The 17,844-nt window shown below is 34.2% G+C and overlaps 2 protein-coding genes across 2 annotated transcripts in view; both read right to left on the bottom strand.

The window, feature by feature from the left end:
- Positions 1 to 1,671: 1,671 nt before the first annotated feature.
- On the bottom strand, positions 1,672 to 6,748 carry LOC132712853 (uncharacterized). The gene is made up of 2 exons (XM_060695291.1): positions 5,720 to 6,748; positions 1,672 to 1,869 (listed from the first exon to the last, which is right to left on the bottom strand). Exons 1-2 carry the CDS (start codon positions 6,093 to 6,095, stop codon positions 1,799 to 1,801), a joined length of 447 nt encoding a protein of 148 aa, XP_060551274.1. The 5' UTR covers positions 6,096 to 6,748; the 3' UTR covers positions 1,672 to 1,798.
- Positions 6,749 to 6,871: 123 nt separating this feature from the next.
- Positions 6,872 to 17,844, bottom strand: part of LOC132712852 (uncharacterized) — a 42,934-nt gene continuing 31,961 nt past the window's right edge. The window contains exons 18-19 of the mRNA XM_060695289.1: positions 16,378 to 16,511; positions 6,872 to 7,495 (exon numbers count right to left, since the gene is read on the bottom strand). Coding sequence (XP_060551272.1) covers positions 6,872 to 7,495; positions 16,378 to 16,511 — 758 coding nt within the window. The remainder of the gene's footprint in view (positions 7,496 to 16,377; positions 16,512 to 17,844) is intronic.

Genomic DNA, 17,844 nt, shown 5'->3' with positions numbered 1-17,844 from the left:
ACATTGTATGAGAACACACTTATATTATGCATTTAAAACATTTATAACTCACATCATAACTTGTTTGAATGTCTATTTGTGAGCATAATGATTACTACAAGAGTAATATTTACCATAAAGGCAATATCTAAATTTTAATAAAATACATATATTAAGCAATATAATATATAATATAATATTAACCATCAACATATTAATTGGGAGGGAAGGGTGGGAAAATTTTTTAATTATCAAAAAATGTGATCTCTAAGTCGACGAAATACAGAATGACAAAAAGGCCCAGGAAACAAATGGTCAAAAAATATTTACCGCCAAAAACAGAAGCGACCAATAAAAAGATGTTTATTGCTGACGTAAATCTACCCCAAAAAAAGAAGCGACCAATAAAAAAATGTTTATTGCTGACGTAAACCATAAACAAAAATCGACTAATGAAAAAAACACTGAAAAGGTCAATTCATTCAATCTTATAATAAGTTATTTTTTAAAAACAAAAATAATCCAAATTATCAGTTTTCAATCAGAAAAATAACAAAGAAAATTTCTGTTCATATGAATATATATTTTTTAGGCAATTGAAGAGATCACATGAATCAAATTAATACATAACATTCACATATATAAGACATTATAACTCACATCATAACTTGTTTGAACGTCTAATTGTGATCATAATGATTACTACAAGAGTAATATTTACCATAAAGCCATACCCACGGTCAAAAATAACAAACAAATAAGCAAGAGCATATAAATACACTTAACAAACTATGAACAAAACCTACTTAGAGGCTTTCTTAATACCTCCTTATAGTATAACCTTAAAGACTAGCCGTCGCCAGCTTGCATGATAGAGTCTTTCCTGAGAAACAGTGTATCTCAGGCAAAGACAAAGAACATAATTTAATAGTTAAGAATTCAAATCATTATAGATTCAATACAACAACTAAATCAGAAACAAATTAACAAATCATCAATACAAATGAGCAGTATTAAATAACCCACTAAGAGATTTACATAATTATCTCCTTAGCAGTAATAACCTTCAATGCCGGCCAATACCGGATTGTAAGATTAAGCCTTTCATGAGAAACAATGTGTCTCAAACAAAAGCATAAAGTCAGCATATTTCTAATACTACATTTTGACAATTTATCTTAAAGATTATTTATAATAATGCTAATGACAATTTATCTTAAAGATTATTTATAATATTGCTCTTTATAATCTTTTATCCCAATTCATGTATCATCCAATATAATATATGAAAAACAAGATCAACAAGGAAAGGCGGCGTTCAATGAACGCAACCCCCATATGACCCAACACTTATTATTTCAAGTGCGCAATAGTATTTATAAAGAATTCTTTTAAACACCGGGTCCCTTCAAGATTTAAATGTAAACCCCCATCCTTAATGGCATAATATTCACGACGTGGCAAACCGCATTTAAGAAACGACTTGAAGGTTCTCATAAATGAAACCTTTCTTGACTTGCATAATAAACCTAACTTATTATTTAAATGTTTAACTCTCTCACCAGTGGACTCAAAATCAATTGGTCGAGGAATAATAGCAGATACAATAATACTACCAGTAGATTGAAGTCGAATGTTAGATATCAAATCATTAAAGGATGAAATAATCTCATCCTCTGAACGGGGACCAGTAACATCATTGGTGCCCACATGTAAAATAATGAATGAAGATCTTAAATCTACCTGACCCTTGAGAAATTCTATAACTTAATCTTGAAATATTAATCCCTGGAAAAGCTGTAATTTTGGTATCCCAAATTCAAGAAACATTTTTCGCTATGGAGTCGGAGACTATTGTACACTTGCGCAATGGTGGTTGATTTACATGTTCTGAAAACATAAAAACTTTGATAAATACAATGCCATACTACACCTGTAATTTTAAACATAAAATATATGTGAAATATCTTTAATTATTTTACACTTATCCTCTATAGAAAGTGAAATGTAACGTTTATAAACGTCAGAATGCCAATCTCCAAGAATCTGAATTTCATCAGAACTAACATTATTCCTAAATGCAAGAGTGGCAAAGCCACGTCTGAATAAATGTGAAGAGTACAAGGAAGAATCTAAACCAATATCATTCAAAACATTACGTAACTTATTTTGAAATAAATAATAAGTTACAGGTTTACCATTAGGTAAAAGAAATAAAGCATCTGACGAAACGCCAGGTACCTTTTTAACATGTTATCATAAGCTGTAACCGGACATAAATGGGAACCTCTTAATCTCAATAAAGGGGTCTGTAAAAGCCGTTCGCCAAACTGGATAGTTTTTGACCAATTCATAGTAACTAATAAATTACCATGAAAACGAGTAACATCAGATCTAAGTAAACACTTATGATTAATTAAATCTTTACTAGTGGTAGGAACCAAATTTGATTTGCGAGCAAGTAAGAAAAAGGCAAATATAAATAGACACCAATAAGTCAAATTCTCAGTGTCTTTGAAGTCTAAAGCCAAAAAAAATTTTGTTAAGTATGAAAGGAGTTATAGGTTCAGCTTGTTTGACACAGTGACATTTCAATCTGGAAATGCCACGAAGTGTAAAATTAACCAGAAAAGTGTTCATTTCATTTAAATCAAATCCCAGTAACTGATGAACAGTTCTGATCCCACTTAAATAATTACGAATACTAGATACTGATTTAAAAGAACGACTCAAAAATTGAGAAATATAATTGAAGAGTGTTTGTACTCGCCGGTAAATAACAAAATTTGAAATAAATACAAAATAAAATAAATGATTCCCACTGAATTTTTAAATTCTTTCTACTACCTTCAGCATATGCTGAAATATTTGACAGTTTCAACTCAGACTTGAGAGTCTTCAACTGTAGATCTACAAAATAATCAGAAAAAGAAAAATTACCAATCATTAATAAAAACAAAATCTTGATCCACCACCTCACAATACTCTAAATAAAATCCAGTTGTTAACTGGAAAAATTCATCTTTGAATTTATCATGCTGTGACCAACGAGACAAACAATCAGAGATTCGATTTTCCGTACTTGACAAATGAACAGCTCTTATCTCACATTGAGATTTAGCTGTTAAAAAACAAATTTCTCTCAAACCATCCTGTAACATTGAACATCTGGCTCGGCCTGAATTCAAGACTAAGCATACAGCCTCATTATCACAATAAACGACTATCCTTTTACCTTTAAATTCTTTTGACCAAAGCCTTAAAGCAAGAATAATGCCGAACAATTCTAACACGGCTATAGAAAATTTTTGATTAGAAATATTTACAGGAAAATCAGAATGAAAATATTTTCCATTGTAAAAACCACCACAGCCTGTTAAACACGCGTCCGTTGAGAAAATAGCATCTGGAATTGACCAATTTTCATATAGCATAATAGAAACTCCATTGTATTCTTGTAAACACTTATGCCACCAAAGAATGTCTTTTTTAACCTCAGATGTAATAGGAACATAAATATGTGGAAGATAACTATACAAATCTTTAAGCCAGTTAATAAGCCGGCTTATAAAAATCCTGCTTGACCGCACACATGAAGCCACAAAATTTAATTTACCAATAAGTGATTGTATTTCTCTAAGCGTTGCTTCTGTTTTGTATAACCATACCTGAATTAAATTTTTTATTTCTAATAAACGTTCTTTAGTAACCTCCATAGTCATTGAATTTGTATTAAAAAGAACCCCTAAAAAAATCATTATTTCTGAAGGTGGACAAGCTTTATCAACTGACTCAATAAAACCACAATGCCTCAAGACTTGACCTAAACAATTATATGCAAAAGGCGCATTTTGCCTTGTTTCAACTCCAGCTAGATCATCAAGATAATTAAGTATACAAATACCAATATTATACATAATAAAAGCTATAGCATTTGTAACTCTTTGACAGATTTGAGCCGCAGATCTAAGGCCCATACTCAACACAGTATCACAAAATATGTGCTTTTTCCAACAAAAGGCAACTAAATTATAATTACTTGGACAAATACTTATCTGTCTGTAAGCTTTACGCAAATCTTTTTTAAACATTAGACATCCTTGACCTTTAGATTTAACCAATTGAACAAAATCATCTATTCTAGGAAATACCAAATCAACATGCTCATTTAAATATATATCTTTATCAATGAAATCATTTACAGCATTACCTTTTGGCATACTTAAGTCTAAAATAATCCTTCTTTCATCAGTATCTTTTTTGGGAACAGAATTTAATGGAGAAATTTTCAACCCTGAAGTAAAGGGATTGCTCTTAAATGGACCTAAAATGCAAGAAGAATTACTTTCCTTACCCAGATATTTATTAATCTCATCTGGATAATCATTAGCCCCGGAATGGTTCCTATATTTCCATGTATCAAGTTGATCAAAATGAAAGCCTTTCTCTAATAAACCAATGGGAAAACCATATTTTAAAAGATCACAAACTATTAAATCATTATAGTTTGAACCCAACATACGCCTCATGAAATCAGTATTGATATTATTGTAAACCTGTATTCTACAACCCTCATAATTATACAAACCAGATTGACGGATTTTTTCATGAATAACTACTCTGTCTAAAATAGATTTTTGACTTTTCTTCGTGACTTTACAAATATTACATTTTACTGAATGATTGCAAATAGCATTAATTCTCAAAGATTCTACACTATTTTCAATCTTATCTTTTTTACAATATTTCGGAAGAAATAAATCAACAGTTTTTTCATGACACTTTACTTTTTTCTTTAAATCATCATACTTATCTTTCAGTCAATTTGACGAATAAGGACATGAGCTTGAACACTCAGGATGCTCTAATTTAACTTTGTCTTTCAGCCAGCATGAAGCGCAAACATGCTGAGACAATCTAGCAACACCTTTTATAACAGTCATATGAGGAGATTTATGATTACATTTATTTCTTTGGTACTGACTACAAAACCAAATCTTATCAACAATATCTGATCTGCTTTTTTCAGCTCTGTGCTTTACATTTACACCTTTCTTGATAACATGACTTGTCAAAATTGCTGACTCAACATATTGATAAGAGTCTCCCCACTGGAGATGACCCAATTCTATCTCCCTTAATACAGCGGCATAAAAACTTTTAACAATAGAAAAGTCATAAGATGAACAAAGATACATCAATTTCTTTAACAGTTCAATTCTAGCTTTACGCTCTAAAGTATGAATAGAGGGATTGGAAATAACTTCTAATTCCCCCGCAACAAACAAATTTATATCCAATTTATCAAATGTGATTGAACCAGTTACATATTCAAATCTAAGACTTGACTGCGGATAATGCTGTCTATTTACAACCCTATCCCCAGCTTTAGCCAAAATACCGGACTTTGTTTTATTTTTACAGGAATAATTGGAATCAAATTCCTGCTCAGAATCTTCTGCAGAACTCAAATCATTTATCTTTTTCTTACTACTTTTAAGTACTTTTGTTGAATCAATTACAGAGCTTGCATTGCAATCAGAGTCAGAATCTGACTCGGAAGTAGAACTAAAAATATCTAAACCAATCTTGTGCAACTGTGATTTAGCCTTACGTCGTAATTTTTTGTTCTTTCGTAAATCATTAATAGTAAGTTGATCAACATTTGTATCATTTTGAACAGATGATTTTTTACTAAAGTTACTTTTTTTCCGCGATTTTGTTGACTGAATTGCCTCACCTCTTAATTTCTGAACATCATCTTTTTTCTGGGCAATTTGTCTCCTTAACATCTCTGCCTCGGACATCTGTTCTTTCAATTGTCTTTCTTCTTCATGCAGAGCTTGTAACTCCTTTTTCATCTCAAGAATATCCGGGCCTATTGCACCCTCCGCATCTTGTATATCCGAATTCCCTTCGTCTTCATGTTTGGTTATTACTTCCGCTTCCGCTGAATCTCCAACCAATAATTTGAGATCAGTTACGTGCCCTTGTGTCCAGAAGGATTCTTCTATCTCATCTCCGACACCCTCGTTGAGCAATTTATAGTCGATCCTTTTCCCTCTCTGTGGCAAGGACTTCTTTTGAACATGTTCCCCTTTCTCATTGGAAGACATAACCTCTAACACTGTCTACTGTCTTTGAAAAAGTTCACACGTGCAAAATTAAGTGCACGGTTTGTTTTATCACAAAACGTAAATGTATCCAAAATCCTCCCGGTTAAGTAATATTTTTCAACTGACCGATAAAAATACCAGTCTATAAATCCGGTTCTGACATAATCTCTAACACTGTCTTATGTCCTTGAAAAAGTTCACACGTGCAAAATAATTTACACGTTTTGTTTTATCACAAAACGTAAAATGTTTCCAAAATCCTCTCTAGTAAGTAAAAAATTTTTTAACTGACTGATAATTATACCAGTCTATAAATTAAATAAAATTCCTCAACTTAGTTGAACAAATTCTGTATAAAATATCAAAAAATTTTTTAATTATCAAAACATGTGATCTCTAAGTCGACGAAATACAGAATGACAAAAAGGCCCAGGAAACAAATGGTCAAAAATATTTACCGCCAAAAACAGAAGCGACCAATAAAAAGATGTTTATTGCTGACGTAAATCTACCGCCAAAAACAGAAGCGACCAATAAAAAGATGTTTATTGCTGACGTAAACCATAAACAAAAATCGACTAATGAAAAAACACTGAAAAGGTCAACTTCATTCAATCTTATAATTAAGTTATTTTTAAAACAAAATAATCCATATTAGGAATGATGGTAATCAGCAAGGTTTTCCGAATGCCAGTTAGCGTGGGAACCATAATAAGACAGCAAATCAAAAACTAATAGAGCTGGTAACCTGTTGGTTCTGATTTCTGGCGCGTTCTTCAAATATAGTAGGAAAGGGAACTAAAATAATCCCTGATGAAGAGCAGGCAAAACTTATTACCAATAATTTTTCTGTATCTCCAGCAAAGGTTTTCAAAACCAACACTTAGAGATACTCGAGTTACCGTTATACTTGCTGTGCCCCGAGGACCTGTCCTTCGATCTCTATATAAGGGTAACAATTGTTGTGCCCTGAGGACCTGCCCTTCGATCTCGATATAAGGGTAACAGTTGTTGTGCCCTGAGAACCTGTCCTTCGATCTCGATATAAGGGTAACAGTTGCTGTGCCCTGAGGACCTGTCCTTCGATCTCGATATAAGGGTAACAGTTGCTGTGCCCTGAGGACCTGCCCTTCGATCTCGATATAAGGGTAACAGTTGTTGTGCCCTGAGAACCTGTCCTTCGATCTCGATATAAGGGTAACAGTTGCTGTGCCCTGAGGACCTGTCCTTCGATCTCGATATAAGGGTAACAGTTGTTGTGCCCTGAGAACCTGTCCTTCGATCTCGATATAAGGGTAACAGTTGCTGTGCCCTGAGGACCTGTCCTTCGAGCTCGATATAAGGGTGTTGAGAATAAATGGGGTAAATGAGCCGTATTTTAATCTTCTTCCTGCTTCATACTGCCGGACGACATAAACATAAAGAAATGTTAAGAAATAGGATGGACTGTGACATATTTGATTGCCACAAAAGCCACTGCCCTTCCATCAAAGGGTGGTAAGAGGAGGCCAGGATTTAAGGAGATGGGTGTCTGTACGAAACTGGTATAATCTTTGTATTTCTATTGACATTTGGATCTTAATAAAACTTATTAAAGCATCAGACACGATTAAGTAAACACATGGTGAGACACATTTCTAAAGAAATACGTGTACATGAAAGGTTCAATGTATTTTCAAACAGCAAATGTGTGCCTCACTTAAACGGAAATAACAAATACGTTTTTTGTTGGTTTTTGTTTTATTTTTATCATGTTCGTATGAGCAGTGTATATTTGAAATCTTTTAACTTACATAATTTGGTTTGCTTCCTATACATGCATAATAAAATAATTGTACTTGTCAGGCATTTCATTCACCAAGATAAAGCACTTCTGTAGCACGAAAGCTCAATATCAAGTTAGGATTTTTAGGAACCATTTCTCATAATGTCAGTCATTGGAAAATCAATACTACAGTTTAACCTAAAATGAAAACAGATCAATCTTGAATGATTCAGGCACATGTATTGTACTGTTTTATAGGGTAACCATTGTTGCTTCGTTGCAATCGGAGTTACCTTGGTCTAATATCTCATAGATGCCAATTTCAATGTTATATGACACATAAAATGATACAAGTAGGTACACAGAACATTAAAACTCTCAGCAACACCGAACATTAGAAACTATAATGCAATATATGAATTATTGCAGTCGCCTTAATACACTATTCATGCAGGTTCTCACGAATGATCTAAAAATACAAGCACTATCCTAGATTCTTATAATAAGATTTAAAGTATAATGTTTAGCAACCGTATGCGCTAGGACGTTATCCAGCTAGCTTACGGAACGTCGGTGGTTCTACTCATGTGCCCGTTCGTGCCTGAAAAAATGCCCGAAGGAGCACCTGAGGTCTTCCTCCATCAGTAAAGCTTGAACGTCGCGATATTACCTATACTGTGTCGGTATGACGTAAAACCTAATCTAACAAACAAACAAACAAACGTATGAGCTAATTCAGTTCAACATTTTAATTCACTATAGAATATATTGGTTCCTATAGAATTAGATAATGTGTTACTTCTGCACAATTCGTAAGTTATTTTTACGTTGCTGCGATACATCGTGAACCCGGAACACTCGGTGTACCGTTCTGCTTCTCTACCGACTGAGCTACCCCCCCCCCCCCCCTTCACCTCTTCCTTTTCATCATTTTCATCAAATCATCATTTTCATTATTAGAAATTCACCATCATCGTTATCATTTTTAACAACCACAACACCCACAAAACAAAAATAACAATAAGAAATAAGTTATCATCATCATCATCATCATCGTCGTCGTTGTCGTTATCTCGAAATTTATAATATTATTACCATTTTTACTATTATCATTATTAACCAATCGTTCTTTAACCATTATAATTATTCATACCATTCATCTCTAGATTTATGTTATATTTTTCAAGATTCATTTTTTAAAAGCTCTGACATTCTACAGACAACCCCCTTTAATTCAGCACATGTCAAATGATAATAATGGTATGTTTATTATTTTGTTATTATCGTTAAACTGATCAATGTCTCAAAATCCTAAAAAATATTAAATTTAAAAACCAGTCAGTTTTTAAATTTTCACTGGTTTTTTGGTAAGTGAAATGGCAAAAAATCCCTTCCAAAAATATTTAATCGTGCTTTAACTTTTTTTGACTTAATTTAGATTTTAAAATGGTTGTTGTAATTTGCATCAAAAAAATTTTAAATTTAACTCTAAATTCAAATTCATAACTTTTAAAAATAACAAACTACGACGTTTTTATTTTGGAAAAAAAATTTATAAAGGACAATTTTAATATTTTATCTGTTAATATTTAAATTTTTGAAAAGTTTTTTTTCATATCTTCGTTTTCTTTAGAATCAAATTTTCAACACACGCACTTAATAATTTAAAAGTCCTCCAACTGTTGTTATTGATTTCTTGGCTTTTTGTCAGCGCTTAATAAAATAAATTCTATTTTAAAAAATGTTTAAAAAAGTGGTTACATGAAAAATTCACGTCTTTCTTTTCATTTGTTTAAATACGTTTGTGATTTTTTAATGGTTTTTTAATAAATTTTAATTTGATTATTTAAATTACCCTTTTAATCTGAATCGTAATTGCTTGCCTTTTTCCCCCAAATATATTTTTGCTGCATTATAATTCGAAAAAAAGTTTGACGGGTTATATGGCCGTTAAAAACCCTTAAAAATTTAAAAAAACAAAATAGGGTCTTTTTAAAGATTTTTGTGTTTCATGAAAATTTTAAACAATTTTTTTTTTCCGTTTTTGGAAGGGGTATGGGGCTGTGGGGTGAAGGGGTCCCTGGAAAGTCAAGGTCAGGGGAGAAAGGTCAGGGCTTTTTTTGACGAAAAATTTCCTTTTTTTTTTTGGGTAAAATTTTTTTTTTTTTGTTTATATTTCTTTCCCAAAAAATTTCAAAACCAAATAAGAATGAAACCCTGTTCTTTGTGTGTGTGTGTGTGTGTGTGCGTGTGTGCGCGCGCGTGTGCGTGTGTGTATGTTCGTGCGTGCGCTTGTGTGTGTTTTCTGACTAAGACATAGCACGCACTTGAAGAGGGAAATATACAAGAAATATTTCAGAAAATTGTTTTACTGATGTGTTTTACATGTATTAAGCTGGATATATAACGTGTGCGTTCATACGTGTGTGTCTGGGGGTGGTATGGCAATGGGTCCGGAAGATAAGTGCATAGCAGTGTTCCATAAAAAAGTGAGCATAATTATATTTCACATTACGATAGATCTAGACGCTTTAACCACTAACTCGGTCACATTTTTTATGCCCCCACAAAATGGGGAGCATATAGCGTTGCACTTGGCCGTTCATCCGTCCGTACGTCTGTCCCGTACGTCCCAAAATCTTGTGAACGCAACTCGGATGGCAGATTTTGCTTAAACTTCCAGGGATGAACAACCTTAATGTGTAGATGGCAGGAAAGGAAGGAATTTTCGCTGCGACCAAATTTAACAGAATTATGGCCCTTTCTTGATTTTTTTCACTATATACTATGTAGAAATTTTGTGAACGCAACTCCTCTTAAACCGGATGGCAAATTTTGCTTAAACTTCCAGGGATGAACAACCTTAATGTGTAGATGGAAGTAAAGGAAGGAATTTTGCTGCAACCAAATTTAACAGAATTATGGCCCTTTGTTGATTTTTTCACTATAAAGAATTTTGTGAACGCAACTCCTCTTAAACCGGATGGCAGATTTTGCTTAAACTTCCAGGGATGAACGACCTTAATGTGTAAATGGTAGTAAATGAAGGAATTTTGCTGCGACCAAATTTAACAGAATTATGGCCTTTCACTATATACCATACAGGACTCCTAAATTCCTTTGCAACTGCAGAATAAAAAGTTCCACATAAAAATCTTACATACAGATATGCATGCTCTTGTTTACGAGCACATCTGCACAGTGGGGGCGTCCGTGTCACACAGTTCTAGTTATTTTCCAGGTCTTATAATTGTGGTAGTTCTTCTTGTCGTCGCCTTTTTCGGCCTAAATATCGCCAAGATCGTCATTGGTAAGACACTATATATAATATAACATTTTAGAAATTAATCATTTTTAATCATTCATACATGACGAAGAAGACTATGTTCTAGTTGTGCTTAAATAACCGGTGGCCGCATGGGTTCAAACCCATCAGGGGCAAGCCGTTGTTTCCTTGAGCAAGAAACTTTACAATGATTGCTCAGTACTGGTTGGTTCTAGGAACGGATTCGACAGTGTGTCTATAAGCTTATAGCTTCCTACACAATTGACCTAAAATAAACACTGTTTAAACCAAATAAAAGAGTGAGGGATTTGCGAATTATGCTACTATATTGTCCTATTTTATTTTTTTCTTCCATATTATACCTTTAGCTCCTTTTACATCTATTTACCTAAACAATTTACCTAGTATACAAAAGCTTATTCCTATGTCCCATTTTAATGAGTGTGCTGTAGGAGCACATTTGTCTCACCAACCTGACTAAAGTGCAGATCTACTGATTTTCTGCCATGTACATCTGATGACCACCATATATTTTTCACCTACATTATAATTTGGATTTCCGAGAAAGCTATTTTTAGCCATGCAATCAAACCGATTTTTACAGATAAGCATTAAAAGAAGTATCAAAATACCGTTATCCGCGGAAGTTAAACAAATTAGAAAATCATATCAGAAGGATGCAACAAACCAAATTTGAAGTAAATCTGCCCAGCAGTTTAAGAGAAAAAGACCCTTGACGACGAACGACGGACGCCGGAGCATCGCACTTGATACTAATAGCTCACACTGAACCTTCGGTCTTATCCCTAAAAAACCACGAGACAAATGATTATTCTTGTCCTTTAAAAAACTTGATCGGAGCACATTTGTCACACAAATGTGTTTTTGTTTCGTTGTTTTTCTTTGTGTGTGTGTGTGGGGGGGGGGGGGGGGTGACATTTGAGGTCGAACAAATGGAACTGCATCGGTCTTACGTAAGACAAATGTGCACTGAGACAAATGTGCTCCTACAGTGCGCACACGATATCTTAAATGTTCGAACTCGATAGTATCACGTGGCCATGCGATAGGTATTACGTTCGCGCAGCCATGTAACAGCTTTCACGTGTGCACGTTATAGCTATTGCTTGGCCATGCTTCACTATCGCATCCGCACGTACTAGCTTTCGACTGCGCACAAAATACCGGTATCCAGCATGTGGCTTCGTAAAATATCGCGTGCACACCGTAAAAAATGTAATTTTTTATTTCCTTAATTTTACACCCAATTTTAAATACACTTTAGAGGTACATATTCTATCACCTTTTTTCAGGGCTATACTAGCTTTGTCCTATACAAAACTAATCCCTTTTTAACCTAATCGTTGGGGGTCGCCCCTTTTTTGGGGACTTTCGGTTTATAAAAAGAAAATCCCCGGATGTTAAAGGGGCGATATAAAGAAAAGAAATTTTAACAGCGTGGGGTTATTGCTTTTTTTGTTAAATTCGGGGGGCTTATCTTGGTAGTATTAAATTGTGAAAATGAGTTTTGGGGTTTATATGGGGCAAAAAAGAAATATGGGGAAACTTCGTTGCAGACATTATATTTTAAAAAACTCTTTTTAACCGGGTACTAAAATTTAGTAAATGCAGATCTGTGGTAGAATTGATAATAAAAGTTAATATCCTGTAAGCTTTGATGTACAGTAAACTCCGCATATAACGAACTCATTTGGACATTCAAAATCTGTTCCTTATATCCGGAGTTCATTGTAAGCATAAAGCGATTAGTTCCTTATATCAGGAGTTTTAATAGCGAACAGATTTACACATAACGAACTGTTTATTCCATTTTGAAGAGCCTACAAAAAAGAAAGTTGAAAATGCGGGATGAATTTATGGATAGCCGATATTTTGGAGTTCGCTATAAAAGTGTAATTTTCTGCACTTTTAACTAAATTGGGACTAAGAAATGAGTTCCTTATAAGTGATAATTCCTTATAACCGTGTTCGCTATAACCATATATTTTTATATTAAATAAAGAAAAGGGCAAAATTCGGGCCAAAATAAATTGTTCCTTATAACCGGAAGTTCGCTATAACCGTGTTCGCTATAAGTGAAGTTTACTGTATACAGTTTTGTCATTTTTCTAAAAACAAACTCTTTTGTAAGAAGTGAATTCACTGAATTGTGGTAGATGCTATTCTGTGGCAAAATCAAATGTGAAAAACGTTTATATCGTGTAAGATTTGGTGTATACAGTTATGTAAGTCGAAATCGTTAAAATCTGGTGCAAGTATTGAAATTTGGTTAAAAAATTATAACCTAGTTCCCTAGATTTTGTTTTGTGTAACACAGCAAAGGGACTTAACAGAGTTTTTTTTAACAAAACGGGACAGGGAATATTTTTCCAAGTTTTGTATACCATTTGATGTATGTCTGGCTCAATTACTTGATGACAATTTTCAGACAATACCAACATCCTGTTGTTTTCAGAATCATAATTTTTATTATACAAAAAGACACAAAAGAAGAAAAATGAGAAGCTTTGCAACGCTTTGCACTCAAATGGAGCTTAAAATTGCACAAGAAGAAAGTGTTTCTTTTTTACTCTGAGCCTTTTTCTTTATAATATTTTCTTCCCATTCTGTTTCTTCTTTTGTTGCAAATGCCTAGCTTAAATGGAAAACTAGGAAAGTCGCAAAAGTTAATATCTTGTAAGTTTGAATTATAGACACTTTTTTTCAAACAAAAATAAAAACAATACAATTTTGAAAAAATAAATAAAATTTAATGCAGATTTAAAAAAACCGTTTTACTTTTACTAAATCATTTATTCTTTGTATATCTGGATGTTACAGGAAGTGTTTGGGTTTTCGGAAATTATTCGGATGTGATGGATGGTTGTGGTGGATCGACTGATTGCTGTGATACGTCCCTGATAAAGTTCGCCCTCGCTGTGACAATAATGGACTGGATATTTTATGTTCTCATATTTGTAGCATTGTGTTGCGTGTGTGGTGTGATACTCGGCGGAAAGTTTTGCAGCAAAACCAAAGAAGAAGATCCATAAAGGGGATTGTTTCATTAATACGAATATCACTAACGGATTTCGAGACTCCAGACTGTCATCAAGTGATAGCCCAGAAAAGAAAAGGTGGAAAAATGTAAACACTATACAAGGATCTGTGTTTGTAACTTCAACGATGTTAAGCTTAAGCTTTCTGCTATATCAGAATAACTCTAGAAAAGGCATTTTGTTGTTGAAATGACAAGGATTTTACACGAAGTGTCATATTTACCTTGAGCCTTGACCTCAAGCATACTTATAGGCTATCTACTGTCCATGGGCAATGTCCCTACCAGTGACTTATTCCTTTTCAAGTTATCGTATTAACAAGGTTAACAGGCCGTTGTACTAACAAACTGACCAATTCTATCATAAAATTGTCCCCACAAAGGGCTATAACTTAGTCAAAATTAATGTGTGATTTATGATGGGCCTTAGAAGGTGACTTTCTAGTATGATCCTACAGACATGTATCAAGTTTAAAGTGAACACTTCAGTATTTTAGAAGATAAATGTTAGTGTAATCATAGTGTAATCTGATTGGTTAATTATCTCGTGACCACGACTTAGTTATCTCGTTCAGACGACTAAGTAACTCGTGGCAACGACATAGTATCTCGTGCGCACCACTAAATTATCTCGTGGTCACGACTAAGTAACTCGTAGCCATGACATAGAATCTCGTTCCCACGACTAAGTACCTCGTCCCATGACTTAATTATCTCGTGGCCACGACTTAGTTACTCGTGGCCACGACATAGTATCTCGTGGCCACGACATGGTATCTCGTGGCCACGACTTAAATAAATGTATCTAAAGGCCACGACTTAGGAACCCGTGGCCACGACACAGTATCTCGTTCGCACAACTTAACTATGTCGTGGCTACCACTTAGTAACTAGTGGTTACAACATAGTATCTCGTTCCCACGACTTAATTTATCTCGTTGGCCACGACCTTAGTAACTCGTGGCCACAACTTAACCTATCTCGGGCCCACGACATAGAACTCGTGGCCACACGACTAAGTATACTTTATACCTTGTGTTAGCGTTGTTATAAGGAACGTAACCAGTCTCTACGGAAAAAAAAGTTGTTATCAGAAAGGTATGTCGTGACAGATGTCTGCGTCATCTGTCAATACAGGATTTAAACTCGTCCTGCCACTTAATTTTTACTCAAACTCCATGTTATTGATTAATTCACGCAGGAGCGGGTACAGTTTGAAAAGACAACTGGTCCCTCTTCTTACATTGAATTTGCTGCAATTTGATTCGAAAAGCGGACTAAAAACTCCCACCAGGGGGGCCATCTAACGTTATTACATATTTTTGACAAATATGGTGATGTTTAAAAATAAAAAAACACATTTTATTAAACTACACGATGTCATCTCTGTATTCTATACAAGAAATGCAGCCAGAAGTTTTTTTTCAACCAATACAATTCTGCACCAAGACGGGGAATTCTTTTTTATTTTTCACAGTCACTGATTGACGTTACGTTATTGGTATCTGTACAGCCTCTGGATTTTTTCTTTGATAGTCTTGCGCGGTGGTGGGTGGTCTATGACGATTTTCTTAACGGTGATTTCTGTTTGATGTTTTACTCCCTGCAGATTTTGATATGGATTGTGGCCTCAAAGTGACGAGAAGAAATACGACGTTTTAAGTAGTGTTACGCAACGTTCGATTGGAGTTAAGGTCAAGTTAATGAAATTTATTGAACGCGTTGAATGAAATCATATTATGCGACCTCCTAGTTATGGTGGTGGAAGAACCTCAGTAAGAACGCCGACGTTCTGTAAGCTAGCTGGATAGCTTCATCACATACGATTATTCAAAGATATCCTTTTTTCGTAGAAATATTTAATACAAATTAGAAAATTTACCGGTTGTTACTCTGCTCCCCCCAAGTAAAATCATTTATAAGACTTTTGAGTTAACAAAAGTAAATGTAGATATTGTGACTTTTAATCATTAATAACAGAGGTAACCACTGATAACTCATCGAACAAGTTGTAAGCACAATAGCCATGACTTTTGGTTTTAGTTTTGCATTCGAAATATTGTTATTCACCGGAAGTTACGTCATTGTTAGGATTTTTGTTCAATTTTAACGCTTAGATTTCAATTCAGAAAGTGTTGCCATTGGATCATTTTATATAATTATAATATAGTACTTGCCTATTTATTATGTTTGATAGAAGACCACCGCTGGTTCCGAACTGGTTTCTGATAGATGGTGCCTGCGGTCCTAGTCGGGAACCAACACCAATGTGTATCATGACTCCGGAATTTCCGGTCTGTATCAATTCTGCAATATAGATAATTTATATAGATATTGTATGCAAACATAAAATATTCTTGAAAAGTAAAGACATCTACATACATTCTCATGACGTCATAATGATAAATTCAATTGCTCCTTGATTATTTACATCTTTTTTTTTCAAATAATGAGAACAGTGAGTTGGATGTGGACGAACTGTCACCGACTCCGACAAGTATTGAAAAATACCAGGAGACAGAAAACGAATCAATATATACGGTATGTGCCTCTAAATCCCGAGGCAACACGCAATGATAAAGGGAAAACGGGAAGTCAAAAAGGCAAAAATCTCAAGAAGGAAGAAAATATAAAAAAAGAAAAATTTAAAAGGCAACGGGAAAGTTTGAAGTATCACGGCAGCGGGAAAATGACAGAAAAATAACAAAAAAAAATAGCGCTAAGACAAACAGCAACAACAAATTTGAAAAGTGAAAAGGAGAATAACCTTGAAAACAGAAAACGTTCATTGAGAAGGGGGCATAAAAAATATGAAAAAATAAAAAGAGAAGAAAAACATAAAATTGTCCACAGGTCAGGCATTCCCCAAATTCCACTGAGTCTAAACGTATAGTAAGACAGAATGCCAACGGAAAGACAATTAAAAATCTACATGATTCCCCTACCCTTAATTGGGAGAGTATAACAATGACGCCCAATTTTTCCATTGTAATCATCTTGAATTTTCCCAAAATTGGTTAAAACTATATTTTATTCGATATACACGTATTTACATTTTGATAACAGTATTTTCCAAAACCATTTTGGAAAGTTTTCCCAAAAATTAGTTACAAATTTCAAGTCTCCCTTTTCCTAAAGTACCTTTAAAGGAAAAAAATACAAAAAACACTGTTTAAATCATTTCTGTAAGTTTCTGATTTTTTTCTTATGTACTTGTTTAGTACGCAAGGGACAAATTGGAAATTGCAATTTTTACTAAACAAGGGCAAAACCCCCAAACAAATGGTCAATCCCCCACGGAAACCCCATTGCACATTTACATGCGATCAAAAATTCCTTTAAGTTTTTTGACTTAGCTCGAGAATTTTAAGCTAATAAAAAAGTGACAAATATGGGAACCCCCGCACCACGACAAAAGTAAAGGCAAATCTAAAGTACCCCCCCCCCCCCCCAAATGGGGGGTATATTAAAAAATTTGGGGGGTTGGGGAATAACCCCCAAACAACTTAATGACTTACTTTTTCCCCAGGAAACATATTTTTAAATTGTAAAACCTGGCAACCTGTCGACCGAAAAAGGATTTCATTACTGTCACAGGGATTCCATTGATGGGATTGGCTTCTTTTCAAATCCTCCTCCG

Source organism: Ruditapes philippinarum, unplaced genomic scaffold, assembly GCF_026571515.1.
Source record: "Ruditapes philippinarum isolate M1 unplaced genomic scaffold, ASM2657151v2 ctg1421_1_1_1_1, whole genome shotgun sequence".
NCBI lineage: Eukaryota > Metazoa > Mollusca > Bivalvia > Venerida > Veneridae > Ruditapes > Ruditapes philippinarum.
The sequence above is the reverse complement of the archived record's forward strand: the minus strand, read 5'-3'. Positions and strand labels throughout refer to the sequence as shown.